The sequence below is a fragment of the Bufo bufo genome, chromosome 5 (genome assembly GCF_905171765.1).
Source record: "Bufo bufo chromosome 5, aBufBuf1.1, whole genome shotgun sequence".
In the NCBI taxonomy this organism is placed as follows: domain Eukaryota; kingdom Metazoa; phylum Chordata; class Amphibia; order Anura; family Bufonidae; genus Bufo; species Bufo bufo.
In genome coordinates this window covers 252,434,971-252,456,506 of record NC_053393.1, presented here as the reverse complement: position 1 = coordinate 252,456,506, position 21,536 = coordinate 252,434,971, and the positions used below count along the sequence as shown (strand labels likewise).

General features: G+C 41.3%; 1 protein-coding gene across 7 annotated transcripts in view; it reads right to left on the bottom strand.

Annotated features, from left to right (window-relative positions):
* The window catches only part of TNS3 (tensin 3), a 363,298-nt gene that overhangs the window by 49,009 nt on the left and 292,753 nt on the right, over positions 1 to 21,536 (bottom strand). For all 7 annotated transcript variants that reach the window (XM_040433526.1, XM_040433527.1, XM_040433523.1 and 4 more), the window contains one exon: positions 4,238 to 5,431. In XM_040433526.1, coding sequence (XP_040289460.1) covers positions 4,238 to 5,431 — 1,194 coding nt within the window. The remainder of the gene's footprint in view (positions 1 to 4,237; positions 5,432 to 21,536) is intronic.

The following is a 21,536-nucleotide window of genomic DNA, read 5'->3' as shown; positions in this document are numbered from 1 at the left end:
CTAACTGCTTAAAGGACATAACCCCTTCTTCACCTATTAAGCCCCTACTATTTTTATGCGAAGGGCAAGGGCTGTTTAGTTTACATTGACACACTGCTAAGCAGAGGTTTCAGCCTAACAGTGTTCCTGGTGACATCACTGGCACTAATGGCCGGTCTTTAGCGCTGCCCTAGGCTGTTTTACAGGCTAGGGCAACGCTAAAGACCGCCCATTGGTGCCAGTGATGTCACAGGACTCACTGCTAGGCGGAAACCTCTGCTTAGGTACGTCATGGATCTGAAGAAAAAGCCCTCGCTCTGCAGAGCTTCAGACCATGAAATGCCCCAATGCTCCAATCATAGGGGCTCTGAACCCGGACAACCCCTTTAATGTATAATTGCTTAAATGTATGTTAAGGGGTTGTATGGAGACTGATCCAAACACAGTGGGTACTGACTGTATAATACAGCAGGCACCCACCAGCAGTGACTGGGAACGGAGAGTACCCTAAACCCATCAGTTGTCTCGCTCAATAGAGACTGCAACATCTGTGGGGTTAGACAGAGAGAGGAGGTTCCATCTTTTCTCCAATCAGAGACCCAGCTGCGTACTAGGCTTTGTTCCGATTTGCGCTAGTGACTTTCTCTGTTCTGCTCTGTCACAGCACATCAACGAAAATCATGGTAGTGCCGGATCTGGTACATCACAGATGACAACACCTGATGGAACCCGCTAACAATGATCATCTCTGATGGGTTTCCATCTTGGATCCTGGCAGGCTGCACAACTTTTTCCAGTATTTACTGTATGACCTGATCGGCAATGAAGGATGGCACACTATATAAAAGGCAGCAACAGCCGGCAGTTCATCAGGTAAGGCTAGGTGCTCAGTTACAATCCGATTCAGGTATTCTGTTCCAGCGTAGCGGCAGAAATACCAGAATTCACAATAATGGCATACGTCGGGATCCGGCGAGACAGACATTTTGCCTGATGAAGTACCGCTGCATGCAGCATTCTTTTGCCCTTTGTTTTTTGCTGGAATGTGAGATGGAGGCCCCTGCTGGAACCTCTCAGCAGATGCGCAGGTAGCCTAAGGTGTGCTATGGGTGGCTCATGAGTCTTCAGCTGCAGCGCAGATCATATATGGGCTGACTGCAGATACAGTTCATGGGAGAACATGATGAGACTGCAGTAGTTCGTGGGGGAGGGGGAGGGGGTGGTAAGTTTGTAGCAGTCCTTGATGGTGTGGGTGACGTTTGCTGATAAGAATTTGGACTTGCAGGCATGAATGGTTGGGTGGTGGTTGATACAATTGAATGGAACATTATTTCCTGTTTGGAGGTGAAAAAGGGGCAGGACAGGTAGTGGGAGGGGCCATCGGCTGATAATAGGAGGGGCCAGGGCATGGGGCCCAATGATTTCTATGTACACTCTTTAGGACATCAATGTCTGGTGGGGGTTTGATCGGCACAAGTGACTGGGATGAATTACAGTACTATGCACAGCTACTGGATAGCCAATTGTGCCTATGCAAACAAAGAAGTTGCCATAATGTTCACATTAGCGCTACAGTCCCTTCCCATTGCTGATCAACAGAGGTATTGGAGGTCGTATCCCCACAGTTTGTAAGAATAGATCAATGTTCAAGGGGTTTTATACTGATGGCCTATCCTCAGGATAATCCATCAGTATCTGATAGGCGGTAGTCCGACACCCTTCACCCCCACTGATCAGGGCTGTTCTGCAGTAGCTCTGGTGCTGGAAGTTGGAGCAGACCTACACAGCTCCACCTGAAGTGAATAGAAGCAGAGCGGCAGTAATAGTCTCTACACACTACATAATGGACAGAGCTGTGCAGTTATAGCACCAGAGCTATGGCAGTACTACTGGTCAGTGGGTTGTGCGTGGTGATAGACCCTGATCAGATACTGGGGATAGGCCACCCATATCAAAGTACTGGGTACCCCCTTTAAAGTCATAGACAATGTTTTTACTTTCGTTAAGAGGAAAATATGTACATTTTCATTCAAAAATTAAACATTATACAGCTTGCCCTTCAGGTCAAGATATGCAACAATTAGAAGATTTCAAGGGTAACCATTTTATAACTCAACGCTTAAAGGCGTTGTCTCACTTCGGCAAATGGCATTTATCATGTAGAGAAAGTTAGTACAAGGCACTTATACTAATGTATTGTTATTGTCCATATTGCCTCCTTTTCTGTCTGGATTCATTTTTCAATCACATTATATACTGCTCGTTTCCGGGGGTTACGACCACCCTGCAATCCGGCAACGGTGGCCGTGCTTGCACGCTATATGAAAAGGCACAGACCTCTCTGGTGGCCAGGGGCCACAGGAGCATGCAATGGCTGTTACTTTTCTCTTTAGTGTGCAAGCACGACCATCTGGACTGGATTGCAGGGTGGTCACAACCCCTGGATACGAGCAGGGTATAATACGATAGAAGACCAGGCAAAGTATATTCATCTAGAGCATGTATTGCTCCTGCAGTGGGTAAAGGAGAGACGGCTATTTTGTTTTATATGCTTTACTATTGTTAATGCTTTAATAAAAGCTACTTGATACAAAAAAAAGATTTCAAGGGATTTTAAGAGAAATATTACATTTCTCTTAAAGGATAATCAAAAAGTAAGCCTTTTCATAATTTGCCTCTAGTACTGACTTTTCAGAGATCTATCAGTCAGGTAAGGCCAGAAATTGCACAGTTTCTATCATCCTGTGTGGTGCTTTGCTGCACAAAGCATTGTCTTGTATGCTCCTCATCAGCCCCTTCCTGTGAGAAGCCACAGATTTTTTTAAAAGATTTAAGACCCCATACACACACATATTATGGTCGGCAGAACTGAACGACGATCTACTGTGTATAGTCGAGTCTTGCCTGAATGTTGATATATAGGGAGAGAAGGTTTGGGTACCCCGAATGTCAAAGCCTGATCTGTTTGTATTTCAAATCCATTGAAGAAATATATTGAAAGCACATAGGTGCACGACCAAACCAAGCGTGTGTGTGTATGGAGGATTTGACAGCCGTATAAGGTATATGGGCACAATTACTTTATGATAAGAGGAATGTTTAGTGTCTGGTGGGAGGAGCTATAGACTAGCTGGGTGTTATTAGGGGCAGTGCTGGAGTGCATGGGATTGGTTGGATACAGGAACAGGAAGTGCTACTGTACATACAGGATGTGAGCAAATCAGAGTGATTTGTTTACATGGTGAAAAGGGGTCAGGGAATTCAAATTTTACAACAAAAAAAAAAAAAAAAAGCATGGGGAAGATGTACATGAGCTGAACAACTAAATGAACAGGTCTGTTAAAAATGAATCCACTAGAAAAGCCCTTTGAGCAATGCTTCTTTCCTGCTAAGCTAATCCCCCTTGTTGGGAGAGATGCAGGAAGCATTTTTTTGTTGCCAGTTAAGCCAAAACTCTCCCACATTTAGCTTAGTAAATCTCACCCAAAGTATATAAAATATAAAACTGATACATTTCCAGTATATCTGAGGTCAGTAGGGAATAGTTGCCCATAGATGTCAACCAAGTGCTATATTTTGAAAAACAGACCAATTTTAACCCCCTCCATCCCCCCCGGAATGCCCAGCATGTATAACACGTTGAGATTCCAGATTCAACAAGTAAAGCTTGTAAAAAGTCCTTCATTTGTGTGAGCATCAAAAGGCCAGGACGAATGTTGTCTCTAGAACAGTGACCGTTACAATTCAATGACATGTTGAGGATGTTAAAAGGGTTTTCCAAGACTTAACAACTGATGACCTATCCTGAAGATATCTGATCATGGGGGTCCAACACCAGGGACCCCTGCCGATCAGCTGTTTGAGAAGGCACCAGCACTCCTGTGAGTGCTGCTACCTTCTCTACATTGTATAGCGGCTGTGCTTGGTACAGCGCTCAGCTCCATTCACTTCTATGGGGCTGAGTTGCGCCTAAGCCATGTGACCGATGGACGTGTCGTTACTGGCCTAGGAAAAGCTGTCGGAAGGCTGCAGTGCCACTGCCTTCTCAAACAGGCGGGAGTCCTGGGTGTCAGACACCCACCGATTACATACTGATGACCTATCTTGAGGATAGGTCAACAGTATTAAAGTCTCGGAAAACCCCTTTAAGTAATTCCTGCATAATGTATATTGGAAAGTTAAACATCTTTTCAATACACCACACAATGAAAGCTTTGGCCCATTAAATGAACACAACTACTTTATTTACAGTTCTTACCTTCTTGAAATAGCTTTCGTCTTTTGTCTGCATCTAAAGGGGTATGGAGACCACTGTTGTCCACATCAGCAGCCAGTAAGCTAGCATTTGCTGTACTAGAGTTCATCCGGGTTGGAATTGGTTCAAAAGTCGGATCCAGCTCTAATATTAATTTATTAAGCTGCTCAATTGACTGGTCAATATCCAGTGTTGGAGAAGATGGCATGTCTTCACTCCCCACCTCGATGCCATTGGGTGTTAGCTCTGTTAATAATGGGAGATGGTTAATTTCAGGAGCTATGTCCTGAGCAGAACTTGACACACTTCTTTGCACTGCATCCCTGTGATTAAATCCACTGTTCGATATAGGTGAGACTTTAGACATTTCAGGCACATTAGATGAAGACAATTTAGGTGAAGTATGTATACTGAAGCGACTTTCATTATCACCACTATAGTTGTACTGCTGTGAACTGACCATCTGTTGTTGCTGGACCCACGTTTGAGTAGAGTAATTGCTCTGTACATAGGGAGGAGGTTGGGCTGTAGGCTGTTGAACTTGCTTTGGCTCATGGATGGCATATGATCTTTCATACATATGGTCAATGCTGATACCCAAGTCAGGCACTACATTATGACCATGTTCATCTCCAGTGTTACTGCAAAACCCATCAGACAGCAATGAATTCTGACTACTCTTATGGCAGCTAAAGTTACCAAGGTTGTTTGAATGTTGGCCTTCTGATGATGATAAAGTACCTATACTGTCCACACTGTGTAAATCATGATTTGGCATTTCGTCATCTAAAATATCAGTTTCCCTTTCTTTGAGTTTTATATTTCCATTTACATGAATTTGTGCAGGTACTATATGGCGTGTCCCACTATATTTGTTTTGAGCATCGGTCATATCCTTCAGTGAGCTTGTTGGGTTATTTACCCCAAACCCACTTAAAAGTTGATCCAATTCTGCTTTTTCTTTTGGACTCAGACCTCGTTTGCTTCTTAATCCAAGCTTTTCTTCTGTTCTTTCAGTTCTAACAGAAGCAGTAGAGTGTCCAGAATCACTGCTAACAGACAAGGTGTGATCACTATGATCGGGACTGCTCGTCAGGGGAACTTCAGGGTCAATAACTGTAACCGGTCCATCAGAAAGACTTTTCTTTCTCACTTTGGCATACAAGCTTCCATCAAGAGGTCCCTGGGTGTGGGGCACTGTAAAATAAAGTAAAATACAAAAATTTTAGCAGTGTTTCAGTTATTTTTTATTTTATGTATCAATTTCAAGTGGTTTGTTGGGTGTCTGGCATTTGACCAGATAATATAATACAATGTGCTTTTTTTCCCCACAAAATCTGAGATGGAGGGCCCTAACGGACCTTTCAAAACAGGTGTGAGCAAATTCTATTTCTCTGTCTGTGACCTTCTACTCCTTGGGAATGGGCTTTTCACACAACAAGCACTCAAGTGTATGCAGCGTAACTGGCTAATTAGCACATATTACCTGGGCCAATCAAAGAGACTGAAACAATTTAATTCTCAGCTGTTTGGCCAACATCTCATCTCTATCTTAATCGAAATCTCACCTGCCACAAAGGATGTGAACACCTTCACTCGGTTTTCACAACATACATAAATTACTTGATGTCAGACACAAAAAGAAAGCTATGGACATAATGAACACCGCTTACAAACAGGACATTCCGAAGCTGGCCTCCAAGCATTTCATGTTTAGTAGACAGCCGAAACAAGCTAATAACTCAGGCTGCATTAACAATCAAATGGATTTTAATTATGCATTTGTGCACCTATTTTCAGCCATTGTATCAAGCAGATGTTGAAACCTATACGGTATACAGTTAACAAAAGGAATCTGTTCGCAGAATCTGGCATAAAAAGGATTTGCAGCCGAATCTTCGACTTTTCCCCACTCACACCAGGTGTAAAAAGGTGGGCGTGGGTAGGCTGGCCGGTCCATCTCATCTATTATTTTCTATGCCTGTTAAAAGGCGTAGAAAATTATCTAAATGCATGCCAGCAAGGGAGCTGGTGTAGATTTAGACAGGCGGTGGATGCGCCTAAGTTATGTAGAGGCCGGGGCCTCTACATAACTTCAGCACATCCACCACCAGCACAGGAGTTATTAAGACTGGCGTCTAAAACGATGGTCTTAATAAATAACTCCATATGTTCGTAGGGGTGTCCAGACTGTCCCTAGACAGCACATGTTGGAGAAAGATGTCAACATGCCCGATCCTTTGTTTTCAATGGAGATAAGCCACAGGCAGTGGCAGAAGCAGCTTATTCCCCTCTCCCATGAAAACACATGCGTACCCATCTGAGAGTGGAAATGGGAGGAATAGGTGTATCTAAGGTTTATGGTCACCTTAAATGGGGAGTCTCACAAAAAATATTCTACAGGTTTCAAACCACCACCTGGATCTGAATACTTTTGTAATTCCATGTAATTAAACATTTAGTATAGCTACTGCGTTAATAAAATGTATCTGTATAGCGCCACCTGCTGTTTTTTTTTTCTTATTTCTTTGTCCTACTTAATGAGAAGGCAGCTCAGTTTCATCTTTTTACTGGCTCCTGAGCTGTGATCAAGAGGGAGTTACAGAATAAAGACACCCCCGAGAAAGGACACTCTCCTTGAGCTGCCAGCTTGATATAAATCTAGCAGAGCAATTGGAGCAAAGAATTGAGAAATCTCTGGATCTACATGAGGTACAGGGCTGGTTCTAGCTTTGTTAGAAAGAGCGTGTCACGAACCATATGATGTTTGATTTTCATTTTTAACATTAATGATAGGATAACTCCTTAAAGAAATTTTCAGAAATTCATGGGCCAATCACCATTAATACTCCTCATACATAAATAACTTCGTAATTACTACCTGGAGTCAATCAAATTCAAAGTAAGGGTACTTTCACACAAGCGTTGTTAGAACCCGGCAGGCAGTTCCAGCAACAGATCTGTCTGCCGGATCCCGCAAGCCATGTACAAAAGGAGAGCTTTTTTTCCGGATCCGTTAAACGGATCCGGTAATATACCGATTCCTTCTCATCCGGAATAACAGATCTGGCAACGCAGCTATTTATTTCATCTCTATGGAAATGAATGCCGGATACGGCAAGTGCAGTATTTTGTCCGATCAAATATCGTACAAGAGACGACATCCTGATGCATACTGAATGGATTGCTTTCCATTCAGAATGCATTAGGACAAAACTGATGCGTTTTCTTCCAGTATTGAGACCCTTTACCAGATTTCAATACCGGAAAAAAATAATGCTAGTGTGGGGCTTGAATGGTTTCTGGTAGCCCAAAACGCGTAGACAAGACTTTTGTAATTGTAACTGGATGTGATTTTACCGCAAGCAAAATACATTTTTCCTTTACCGAAGTGGAGCTGGATTCCTTGAACCCTTTTGCATTGTGTTACCCGGGCCTGACACGGGTCCTCCGTGCTCACAGGTGAAGGTGAGGCAGGTGAGAGCTGCTGAACTTTCCTTTTTTCCACTGGCATAGAAGTGTATGAAACCTGCAACTGTCATCAATGCATAATACATCCCGCCTATTCATTATAAAAGCATGGGTTCCATCATGTAATCGTGCTACATGACATCTCAGCAAAGAGTAACTTGTGTTCACAATTCTCAGACTTGACATGTGTGGTGAATAATGCATTCCTCCTGGCTGTGGGGGTGACTGTCTCTGAAAGTGCTTTGAACTCAGGCATTGCGTTGCCATTAAGATGTTACGATACACATGAAATTAAGGTAAATCGAACTACATAATTTAAAGTAAATTAAAGTATGTATGGAAATGTCTGTTGCTCCACTGGAAAGTATGTGACTATCCATATAAATGGAATCTAAAAATATTCCAGTTTGCACCCTATAGCGTATACTATTGGCTTTTGAATCCTGTCTTCTGTAGCTTACGTGTCAGCTTTGTCGTGTAGACTTTGACGGAGTCAGTAGAAAGTGGGTGTTTAAAGGAGTTTTTCTGGGATTTAAATAGTGATGACCTAACCTCAGGGAGGTTATCAATATCCGATCGATGAGGACTCCCTGCATGCCCGACAATCATCTGTTTGATGAGGTTTCGTCATTCGGGTGAGCACCACAGCCTCATCCTAGGCCTGTGATGTAATGTGGCTTGTGTGCTGCTCAGTCCCATTCCAGGGAAAGAGAGTGAGCTGCAATACCAAGCACAGTTGCTATACAATTGACAGAACTGTGCCTAATATATTATCCAAACGGCTGATCGGCAGGAGTTCTGAGAGTCTGACACCAACCAACCAGATAGGTCATCAATATTTAAATCCCGGACAACACCTATAAATTAAAGCTCTATTTTACTGCTATTCTATGACCTGTCAATTAAAGAGGTTATACAAAGTCTAAAACATGCCCCCCCAGTTCCCGGCCCCCTCATATAGACTATATTTACAAAGCATCCGCCTCGCTCCTGATACCGGCATGGCCACCACTGCATCTCCCCATCGTGCAGATCAAAACATCCGACTATGGGGTGAGCAGTCAATAGCAGGCCGAGATGGGGGTGAGCCTCCCTAGCATCGCGGGCGACACTAGGGAGGCTCGTCCCCATTGCAACCTGCTATTGGCTACTCCCCCCATCGCCAGATGTTGTGGAGGCTGTGCAGGGATCAGGAGCGACGTGGGTATTGGAAAGTGGGGTTAGTATAATCTATATGAGGGGCCCGGTCATATGTTAGACTTTGGATAACCCCTTTAACTCACATTAATAGCAGCTGGCATAAGTACAGCGGACACGTCCTGCTACATTGAGTAGGTATGTGCCCCAGGGATGTTTAAAATTAATAGTTAAAACATTCACATCGCTTCTCAGCATAAATAATAGTATACCTTGTAGATTGTAAGCCCTCACAGGCAGGGCCCTCTCCTTCTGTACCAGTCTGTAACTTGTCTTGTTCAGGCTTAATAGTTTGTATTATGTATGTATACCTCTTCTCATATGTACAGCACCATGGAATGAATGGGGCTTTACTAATGAAAAATAATAATAATAATAATAATAATAATATACCAAGCCCTAATCTACATTCTGTACTCGAGGTATTAGTACAAGTTTTGATTAAAATGCTGCCTTCTCTTCATTGTTTATGTGCTCGTCATCGCAATTGCAGCAGTGAACAGGTTGTAATTACAACTCTACCGTCCCATTCACTTCACTGGAATGGCTCTGTCAGATTTACTTGAACAGGAAGGAGGCGATCCATGGAAGTGAATGAATGGGACGGCTTAGGTGTAATTACACCTGCTCACCAGGGCAATTGCAACAGCAAGCAGGTTAACAGTGAAAAGAAAGCAGAGCTCTGCATTCTCTTCAAACAGCTGATAGGTGGGGGTGCTGGCTGAGGTCCCACCCGCCGATCTGATATTGATAACCGATTTTGAAGATGGCTGAGCTCCAAAGAAGATATTGTGTGCAGATGGAAGAATCATCCAGAAAGTCAACCATCACTGCAGCATTCCACCAATCTGTGCTTTATGGCAGAGTGGCCAGAAAGAAGCCTTTCCTCAGTAAAAGACACATGAAAGTTTGCAAAAAAAAGCACCTAAAGTCCCTCTCTCAATTTTCTGACTGACAAGGCCAAGCAGTGGCTAAGCAGTGAGGGAGGGGCTGGCCACAAAAGGGCATGGAGCTCGATGCAACAAGAGAAATGGGGACGTCCTTGTTGCACCAAAGGTCTAATTTGCATATAAAAACTGGGTAACAGAGCCACGGATCAACAAAAGTGTTTCAATCAGGTGAACCACAGCTATGTGTCTATGCAAACAGTTGAATACGGAGGTCACTGTTGACAGATTACCTTACAAATTTTTTTAACGTATTTTTAAAGAATTTTTGAGGATTTTATTTTTAATTTTCCATGTCAATTTCTATATTTAAACAAAAAACATAAAATGCTGCTGTTTTCGCACTGCCCACTAAGCCTAATAGGCACCACTTCTTGGTATGTACAGATTACATTACTGCAGTTACCTGCTTAGCTATACACAGAGGTGATATCATTACAGGCAGGATTACAAATGACAGATAAGACAGGATCCACCATTCACAATAGGTGATTGTCAAATCTCATCTATTCTTTCCTTGTACAAGAACCTCTGCACAGCTCACAGCGCACGCTAGAAAACTCCCCCATAGAAGTAAATAGGGTCCCCCCCTGTCCATTCTGTCAATGGCCCATGGGGCTACCATAAAGCAATTTTCTTAATGCCTTTTAAATGCGGTTTAGAACAGCTCAGGCAAGAAGGTCGACCCCATAATCATGATCAGGAAATAGAATTTAAAAAATCTGTAATCAGAAAAAAAAAAAAAAAAAAAAAAAAAAAAAAAAAAAGAAGAGATTAGATAAAAAGGGATGTGTGTCACTATCTGGTTTTAAATGACAGAAAAAAAAATTGGTGACACATTTCCTTTAAGAAAATATAAAGCAGGTAGCGATGGATATACTGTATAATTCTAGAGACCACAATTGCATTCCAGCAGACTTCATTAGATAGAAAAATAGATAAAAAGACAGATTGATAATTACATGTAATTGATTACTGCTGTTTTGTCAATTATTGTACTTTACCCTACAAATAGCAGTCACAGTGCTCTTCATAAGCTTCCTAACTGTAATACCCGATACAAAACTGTTGGCTCAATACTGACAGTCTATAAATTTACCCCAGGTTAACAGAAAATTCCCAAAAGCTCAATGACATAAAAATGTATTGGGACATTTATCAAACTGGTGTAAAGTAGAACTGGCTTAGTTACCCATAGCAACCAATCAGATTCTACCTTTCATTTTGGACAGCTCCTTTGGAAAATGAAAGGTGGAATCTGATTGGTTTCTATGGGCAACTAAGCCAGTTCTACTTTACACCAGTTTGATAAATGACCCCAATAATATATTATATATTGGGAGGTCTAGAAAGAAAAACAACAGAAGAACAAACACTAGTGCAAACCTCAGCAATGTGAATGTAGGCTCCATCCATGTATGAGGACTGCACTTGACTTTTATATGACTGGTTATCAGTGGTTTTCATTTCCGCAGTAAATAATGTTTCACAGTTCTAGAATGGTCAGCCCTAGACATTTATATAAAAACAGCAAGTAAAATATAAAGCAACATTACCATATCCTGATTTCCAAAACGTATTGGTAATGAAGAGGATGTTACATGTGTAAATAGCTGCCTTAGGCCTCCTGCACACGACCTTTTTTTCCCCCGTTTTTTGCGTTCCGTATACGGTCCGTATACGAAACCATTCTTTTCAATGGTTCCAAAAAAAACGGAATGTACTCCGTATGCATTCCGTTTCCGTTTTTCCGTTCCGTTTAAAGATAGAACATGTCCTATTATTGCCCGCAAATCACGTTCCGTGGCTCCATTCAAGTCAATGGGTCTGCAAAAAAACGGAACACATACAGAAATGCATCCGTATGACTTCCGTTTCCGTTCCGTTTTTTGCAGAACCATCTATGTAATTACTGTATACTGTATATGCCATACGGAAAAAACGGAACAGAAACGAAAAACGGAACAACGGATCCGTAAAAAAATGGACCGCAAAACACTGAAAAAGCCATACGGTCGTGTGCAGGAGGCCTTATGCTGATAACTCCTAGGTAGTGCAGCCACACAGACAGTGACCATGTTACCTTCTGCATTTAAATTCCAACGGTAACATGTAAGCAGGAAGGGAGTTATGACCTCCAGGAATGTTGTAAGTCATTAAAACATCAAACTTAAAACTCTGTCAATGATTTACAATGGTACCCTTGTCCAGCAGAAAGCTATACCTTAGTAGCAGCACGTCTTTCTAGAACGTAAAAATAAAACTTCCATTCATGTTTATGTTGTGTTTTATATATTATGTTATTAACCATGGCAACTGCCAGGGACCAAATGCCTTAGAACACTATGTAATACACATTTCCCCTTGCTCTCCTGATTTAGACTATAAATGATCAATTACTTAAAAGAATACCCAAAACGGAGGCAATTCAATTCTCATCATCTCCAAGTTACAACAACGGAATAATAACAGCCACACAAATCATCATGACCGATACATAATTTAGTCATGCGGATCGACAAACCTTACATACATTTAAAGATCAATACAAAGGCAGGAATCTTTACTGTTACTTTTTAAGCCCTGACACCAGATATATGATAATACAGCCATACAAATGTCCGAAAACAAAGCAGTAATAAATCCTCTTGTCATTACAACATGAATCACACAAGCAATGCAAAAAGTACAATAAAACAAAAAACGACTTACGCGGCTCCACTTAAGCCCTGCAATTGGTTCCTGACGTTTCCTGCCCTGAAACCCGAATACCTGAAGCAAAGCTTTGAGTAAAATACCTTCTTTTCTTTCCCTCAGAACTTCTTTGATGTCCCACAGCTATCCCCTTTCCAGTCAATCACCACTTGTGAAAACAGTCAAACACCAGCCAGCTAGGCAAACACATCCAAGGCTGAACTGTACAAAGTCTTTTAGTGTAGCAAGCCTTAGCAGTTGTGGCAGACATTTCAGACTGTCCTGCATAAATGACCCTCTTTCTTTTCTGCTCTGTTCTCCCTACCACTCCCCAAAGAATCCTGCAAAATGTGGACAACCCTAAAGTGCAGAAAAGCTTCTTACCTTCCAAGATAAGTGCAGGAATGTGGAAAAGTACAGCCAACTGTACAGAACCGATGCACAGAAAGGGCTTAGACTGAATAAAAAAGTAAACATGAAGGCGGAGAGAAGAAAACCCTAATCAGAGTCTGAAATAGGAACTCTTGGAAGAGAAATGTAGAAAGGGGGAGGTGAGGGGAGCCCAGGAGAAATGTGAAAGTGAGCCTGTAAGCCATTCAGGCAGGCTCCACCTCTACCAGATATGTCATTTAACCATATAAATGCCTATACTATGATGTTCCAGCTTACCCAAGAAGAATTTTTAAACAAGGGGTAAAATGTTCCCCTCCCCCTCCACACTGAACACTAAAGCCAGCCGCATATACCACATAGCCATAGTGAGGAATACCGTTTGAAAGACGCAGTTAATCTTGTTCTCGTTATTATATTATTATCTCAATCTCTCACAATTACCAAAAACACTCCTGTTACAAGCTGGACACATGCTGTGTGTACGTGGACTTCAGTGCACAGGTCCAGCCACTACAGATTGACAGCGCACCGTGGAACGTTTTTCTCACCGATGCACCCAGAAACGATCCCACATAAATGCTGAATCGCCAGACGTGTGAAGGGGCCCTTAGTAACGTCACAAGAAAATGTTTACTTAGCAGAACAAAAGCATCCAAATGTATACTATGACGCACTAATCCTGGTTAATACTATCAAATTTAGCCCAAAAAAAGACAGATAAATATTTTTTTGTTGTATACCAGAATTTCAGACTGCTACACTAGTAATATAGTAGATAGAAAGTGAATAACAGCAGGCCTATGCAACTGTACACAGTACAGATGTGTAAAGTTTTTTCTTATTATTTCATGCAGTCAGGTATACAGAAAGGCCTCTTGCACACAACCGTATGGCTTTTTCAGTATTTTGCGGTCCGCAAAAAACGGATCCGCAAAAAATACAGATGACGTCCATGTGCATTCCGTTTTTTGCTGAACGGAACAGCTGGCCCCTGATAGAACAGTACTATCCTTGTCCGTTGTGCGACTATCTTTGAACAGAACGAAAAAACGGAAATACGGAAACGGAAGGCATACGGAGTACCTTAGTTTTTTTTGTGGATCTATTGAAATGAATGGTTCCATATACGGAACGAATAAAACGGAATGTAAACAGAAAAAAAAAAAAAAGTTTGTGTGCAAGAGGCCAAAAAAAACTAAATGTAAAAACAAATACTGAAAACTGTGCTCAAAGCGTGGTGTGATGGGGGCCCGATGGGGGTGGAAGGAGCAGGGAAGAGCTGCCTTTGGAATGACAAGAAGACTGGTGGGAGATACTGACAGCAATCATACAGCCCTTCTCTTCCGCCTGCATTCTGCTGCTGCCACCAGTAAGGGCATTTCCCCACAACTGCTATTCTCTATTACCTGGATCACGCCTATCCGTATCCAAGCATTTCAGAAATACTAGAATAGAATATAAAACATTGCATGAACTTGTGCCTTATGTTAAGTAATTGCATAGACAACACTCCCCTCCATACATATTATCAGAATACAGGCTGAACAGGAGCTGTCACACAATATTAAAGAAGCTGGAGTCTGTCTTCTGCATTTATGAGAAAAAGTGTAAGGGTTTCCACACAACTACTCCATCTGCACAGTACAGTGCTGTGGTTCCCATCCCCTCTGCTTCGTAGACTGCAGGGCTTCAGCCGCCACACTGCTTACTCCACAGCAGATTCCATCCATGGTCCTTTGTGTATACATTTCTGTCCAGCATCATATAACAAATAGGATTAGGAAATGACCTCATTTTCCCCCCATTCTGAAGTTGAGTAGATTGATAGTCAATTTTAACCATGCAAAATTCTGATAGGAAACTGTTAAATCCCAAATACTAGGCCAGTATATCTAAAGTATTGAGCAGACAAGACACGACATATAATTACATAACTACAAAGCTTGTAATCTAAGAAACACTCAGAGGATGTGCAGACGTCCATGTAAGTGTCATTCCACTGAAGAATGCATGGAAGAATGTTGTGCCTGTTCCAGTTGTAACAGTTCATGTAAGTCTTTATTAGCAACCTCCTCTAAAGGGCTAATGTGGTCACTCAAGATGCGATCTTTGACCTCAACAAGCTAGCCTCTTGGACTCTTTTCGGCTCCAGACTTGGAGCTCTCTTTTTGATGCTTCACCAGATCTTTATCAGTTGCTCAAACACATATTTTATATCTGTCTACAGTATATAATTACATTGGAGAAAATTATAATTAAGCCAGAAAACAGTAATAGATGATCATTGTTAATAAGTATTTCATATACCTTGTCAATGTGTTCTCAGCGCATGTTCCTTTAATTTCCCTATTTATCACACATTAACAGCCTATATGTGAATATTCAATGTAATTTTGTTTAAAAAAAATAAATAAATGGCTGTTTTTTTTTGTAGGGGTCTTTTTTTTTTTTTTTAAGTCACTCCATGTATTCTACTTCCTGCCCTGGCTCTTAATTTCCTACTTTGTTTGGACTTTTAGCATGGCAAACAACCTCCCTTGACTTTATCAGTTAGGGCTGTATTAGACAGCAAGATCAGGCTGGCAACTGTTGGGAGAGAAGTGTTCCCACCCGACAATCGCTTGCTCGCTAATGGAGAAAACCACTGCTATTATATGCAACAATCTCCTCCACAGCATAAAGGGGAGCGATCGCTATGCCATCGCTCGTCCCCAGCTGTCTAGTGGCTTGCCGGCGGCAGATTGTAATTAGACAGCACAATCTGCTGCGGGCAAACAATGAATTTTAAGCAAGCTTAAAAATCTAGATTGTACAATGATTAAGTGTTTGCTTGTTCATCAGGTAATTGGGGGCAGAATTACACTGCAAGATGATCGCTAACAAGCATTCCTGCGAACGCTCGTTAAGGGTGAGCTGGGCGATAATTGGCCAGGCTAATACAGGCTTCAGACCAGGGATCAGCAACCTCCAGCTGTTCTGAAACTACAACTCCCTTTTGCTTCTATTACAAGAACAGCCAAGCAAGTGCGGTTCTCTTACCTTCTTCAGATTAAAACAGCATAATATGTTACACTAGATGTAATTAAAACTTTTTCTTTTTAACCTTACTATAAAGCACTGTATCATAGATTATTTGTACTGTCATCACAAATGGCCGGTAGTGGTTAAACTGCCTGCACACAGATTTATCAGCACGTAGCTTCAGTGCATCAAGAGTATTGAAAAAACATCAGCAGCATGTTTTTTTTTTTTTAAATATAGATTTCTGTTTACAAAACAATTCTTTTTCTTTGTGGTTTCCTCATTTCCCAGGCATTTCTTCTAAAACTAAAATGAAAAGCTGCACAACTTAGACATCTGTGGGGTGGAATCATCCAAGCAGCTGTGGTTTATTACTAAAGCCAAAATTAAAAGAACTCTACTTAACGTCCCTAAAGGAGACCTATCCCACTGTATAATGAGAGCTTCTCCTCAATTACATGAGCTTCTTCTTTTAAGTAGAACAGACTGTAGATGAGTAAACAAAAAACAACTTCGTCTCTCGACACTTTGATGCAAAAAAGAAGTTCTCAAGAACGTGGTTCTTAGGACCTACTCGTATCACATTTAGGCTACTTTCAGACTAGCGTTCAGAGAGGATCCGTCTGGTGTCTGCACAGACGGATCCTCTCCTATAATGCAGACGTTTGGATCCGTTCTGAACGGATCTGTCTGCATTATAGTTTAGAAAAAATCTAAGTCTGAAAGTTGTTCAGACGGATCCGTCCAGACTTTACATTGAAAGTCAATGGGGGACGGATCCGTTTGAAAATTGAGCCATATGGTGTCAACTTCAAACGGATCCGTCCCCATTGACTTACATTGTAAGTCTGGACAGATCCGTTTGCCTCCGCACGGTCAGGCAGACACCCGAACGCTGCAAGCGTCCGCTGTCCTATTAGCACACACAAAACCTGTCCTAATCACACAGGAAAAGTTACTTCACAACATTGAGCTAAAGAGCTGCCTCAGCCTCCTCTCTTACTTGTCAGGAATTATGATCCTGAATACAGATGATAAGATCTTCAGCTGAATCTCTGTAGGAATGGAGTTCATGAGGAAGCATGAAGTACAGAGAGGATGGACAGGACAGACTGTGGTAATGGAGACTGCATACAAGTGCTGCTACTCATTATCTACACCCCCACTATCCTCTCTATACTTCATGTCTCCTAATGAACTCCATTCCTACAGAGATTAATCTGAAGATCATATTAAACTGTATACAGGATCATCATCCCTGACAAGTAAGAGAGGAAGATGACGCAGCTCTTTAACTTGTCTTCCTGTGTAATTAGGACAGGTTTTGTTTGGAGTAGTAGGATGGCGGCCATTTAATTTTTCCTAATGATTGCTCCCTGGACAAAACGAGCCATTATAACCAATGAAAGGTATTTGGTAATATATTTATAATGAAGTAATATTTAAGTATTTTCTTAATTCCCGGAGAACCCCTTTAAGGTTGCCATAGGAGGAAGTTATGCAGCTGAAACAATGACTGATGAAGAGACTGAATATATTCTGCAACTGGCTTAATAGAGAGCCTACCTATATGTGAGATTATTTCTCCCAATGGAAGAAATAGAAACTTACACAAGTGAGACATGTCTATTCACACTAATGTTGAAATCCTCTGTTTACACTGCTGATACCTCTTCCAGTAATTTTGATGGCACAAACAGCCTGTCGACATTAAAAATGCCAGAATCTTGAAAGATCACATTAAAGTCAAAGGGCTTCCATCAGGTTTTAAAAAGTCCAACATAACCATGATGGCTTATGTTTATAATAACACAAAAACCTACAAGAATTCCACCAATCTAAACATACTGAATATGAGCCTATTAGATTTCAGCAGGGCTGCGGAGTCGAGGCAATTTTGGGTACCTGGAGTCTGAGTCGGCAAAAAGTGAACCGACACTGACTAGATTTAAATTGGAATAAATTTTAAAAAAGCAAGTTTAAATGTCCCAATTTACAAAAAGTTAAAATTAACGTATTTTTCGCCCTATAAGACGCACCTAGGTTCTTGAGGAGGAAAATAAGAAAAAAAATGTTTTAACCAAAAGGTGTGCTTTTGAACTAATATGTGGGTGACACTGTTATGGGGGCATCTGTGGATGGCACTGTTATGGGGGCATCTGTGGGTGGCACTGTTTTGGGGCATATGTGGATGGCACTGTTATGGGGGCATCTGTGGGTGGCACTGTTATGGGGGCATATGTGGATGGCACTGTTATGGGGGATCATTGTGGGGGCATCTGTGGATGACACATATATAGCATCTTATGTGTCATCCACAGATCCCCCCATAACAGTGTCCCTGTGTAGTGAATGGGTGCCGGCATCTGTTTCTGTAATGGCAGAGGGGCCCGGTGCCTGCTTCATTCATAAAGTGGGCGGAGCAGGCGCGTGACGTAGTGAGCTACGCTACGAGCGCCCACCCGTCCTCCTGACTGCCAAGAAGTTAGTAGTAAGTAGTACAGCGCTATATTTAAGATGATTGGAATGGTTTAACAATACCAACAAGTTAGATATGATTACCGTATACTACAGTGAGCGGGGCCCGGTGTAGTAGAATACAGTGACTGCACCGGGCCCCGCTGCCATTACAGAAACAGATGCCGCCCCCAGCCCCTCCTCCCTCTCAGCCTATTCACCGGACGGTCGCAGCATTCGCCCCCATAAGACGCACTGCTATTTTTCCCCCACTTTTGCGAAAAATACGGTACTTCTCTACTGTAAGAATAAAGGCCAATGCATGCAGTGCGTCACGTTACCGCAAAACGAACACGTTAAGTGACCATGAAGAAGCATGCTTTTCATATGCTTCACTATATGGCACACAACGCACAGTTAAGGAGCGGCAATACTTATACTTTCCATTGTGTTGTGTTCCGCTGTTACAGGGAACGCAACGCCCATGGTTAACCTAGCCTCTCACTGGTAACTGATTAGGTAAATATGTTTTTTGCAGGACTAGACACTTGTATAACTGAAGGGAATGGGTAGTCAATAGTTCAAGACTGAAGCTGTAACCATTTGAAAAACTGCTGTCATTCAGCTAAGGCTATAAAAACTTGTAAACTCAGATTGTTAGCTTAAACATGACTATGGGATTCTACTAGGGAAATCATGTTTTACAATAAATGCCCTTTCCCCTGCCCCTTCCTGGATCCTCCCACTGCCCTATCTTCAGCAGAAGATCAGCAGCTTCCTAGCCAGTAGTTCTGTGGTAATGACATGTATGTTGCCTTTCTTTCCTTCAAGGAATGTATAAAATACATTTGCATATTAAATACAGAGGAGTCTGAGTCGGGGAGTCGGAGTTGGAGTCAGAAGTACCAAAAACTGAGGAGTCGGACCATTTATCTACCGACTCCACAGCCCTGGATTTCAGGGTGTGTTTTTGATGGTCATAAGCACAGTCAAGTACCAGGATGGAACTGCACACGGCAGCAAACTGAACATCATTCAATGACAACCACTGTCTTCTAAAAGACAATTCCTCTGCCATCTAATACCTTCACTGGGCACAAGAAACAAAAATCATGCCTTCTGTACCAATATGTCCAGTGCACACTAGGAATAGGGGCATGATCTGTGATATGAAATTTAACTGTGGGGCAACCCTTTTCTTCTACATTGTGAACATACAGCATTATTATTTTTTAATTGTTTTCTTCTTCACTCTAGATCATTGAGCAGTCAATAAAAAAAAAGAATAATCATCTGTCCATGTAAAAATTATAGCCAAACAAACAAATACGTGGCAAAAAATTAAAGGAGACTGTGGCAATGTTTAAAATATTGTCTCAGAAATTCATACAGGACTTATTTGACAATCAAGTATAGGAAGGAAAAGGGCGTCTATATTATCTTTCCTTGTAAGCACGAAAATCATGACTTCCTCCTATCATGAGGTGAAATGCATGGTAAATTATGAAGCAGAAATATCAGCACTCTATGGAACATGATATTTTGATCAGTCATGCTAAGGAGTAACTGTAAGATATTGTGAATACTTAAATCATGGCTTTGAATCATTTTCATGATAACCATGAGCCAGGCGCATTAAACTACTATATATATATATATATATATTATATATATAGATATCGATCATGAGGCATAGTGCTGCATAAAATAGGAAACTCTTTATTACAGTGGTCCCTCAGGTTACAATACTAATTGCTTCTGGGACGACCATTGTTGAACCCATGAGTCAACAACTCTATGGAAAACCAGTAATTGGTTCCAAAGCCCAAAAATTTTATCGCAAAATATCAGAAAATAAAGGTTTAAGAAAAATAAGCAGATCACAGACAGCTAAAGCAGGTCCTTGCAGATAAAGGCCGCTTTACATTAGCAGATGTGAAAAATCATGAAATGGAGCAAAAGTGATATTATCGAGTAGTGTAGTAAGCACTGAATAATAGAACGACCAGCGCTAATCATTTAATTTTTCATTCTTGTGACCGCTGATGTAGACACCTAAATCATCTTTTGCCGTTCAGATTTCTACAAGTGTAGACTAGTATCATTTTCACTGTATGAGATAATTATTTTAATAGTACAGGCGTTTTTTGGATGCGGCGAGGTTTAGTTTATTTTTTATTCTAGGGAAAGAAAGTGATTAGAGTTTTTTAAATTTTTTCAACATTTTTTTTTTAAGTCACCCTAGGTGACTATAACAGGCAATCAGCAATTGGAATGCATGTTGCATTCTGTATTGCATAGCTATGCAATACAGAATACTGAATTTAGTATATTCAAATGCAGTGCTGCCACCTACAGGCCTACATTCGAATATACTAGTAAATCAGCCTATTTTTTTCCAAAATAAAACTTACCAGGAAAGGTTAAAGGACCTTAACATGTATAGCTTGGAAGAAAGACGAGACAGAGGGGATATGATAGAAACTTTTAAATACATAAAGGCAATCACAAACAAAGGGTAAAAGAGGAGAGAATATTTAAAAGAAGAAAAACTGCTACAAGAGGACATCGTTTTAAATTAGAGGGGCAAAGGTTTAAAAGTAATATCAGGAAGTATTACTTTACTGAGAGAGTAGTGGATGCATGGAATAGCCTTCCTGCAGAAGTGGTAGCTGCAAATACAGTAGAGGAGTTTAAGCATGCATGGGATAGGCATAAGGCTATCCTTCATATAAGATAGGGCCAGGGGCTATTCATAGTATTCAGTATATTGGGCAGACTAGATGGGCCAAATGGTTCTTATCTGCCGACACATTCTATGTTACTATGTCTCTATGCAAATTTTTTAGGTATTAAAACACAAGAAAAACTATTAAAAAAAAATAGGATACTGTATTGCTGTAATTCCACTGACCTATAGCATGAAGGCAAGTCTGTTTTACCGCTTAGGGAAGGCACTAAAAACAGAACTCATAAAGCTATCGTGGTAGGGTTTATGTATTACAGTTCATATCATACACATCACAGATTGCATTTAAAAGAAAACTCCTATGCCCCAATCATAAATAACTGATACATTTATACACTGCCTGTCCCAAAAAAAAAGTCGCCACCTGGATTTA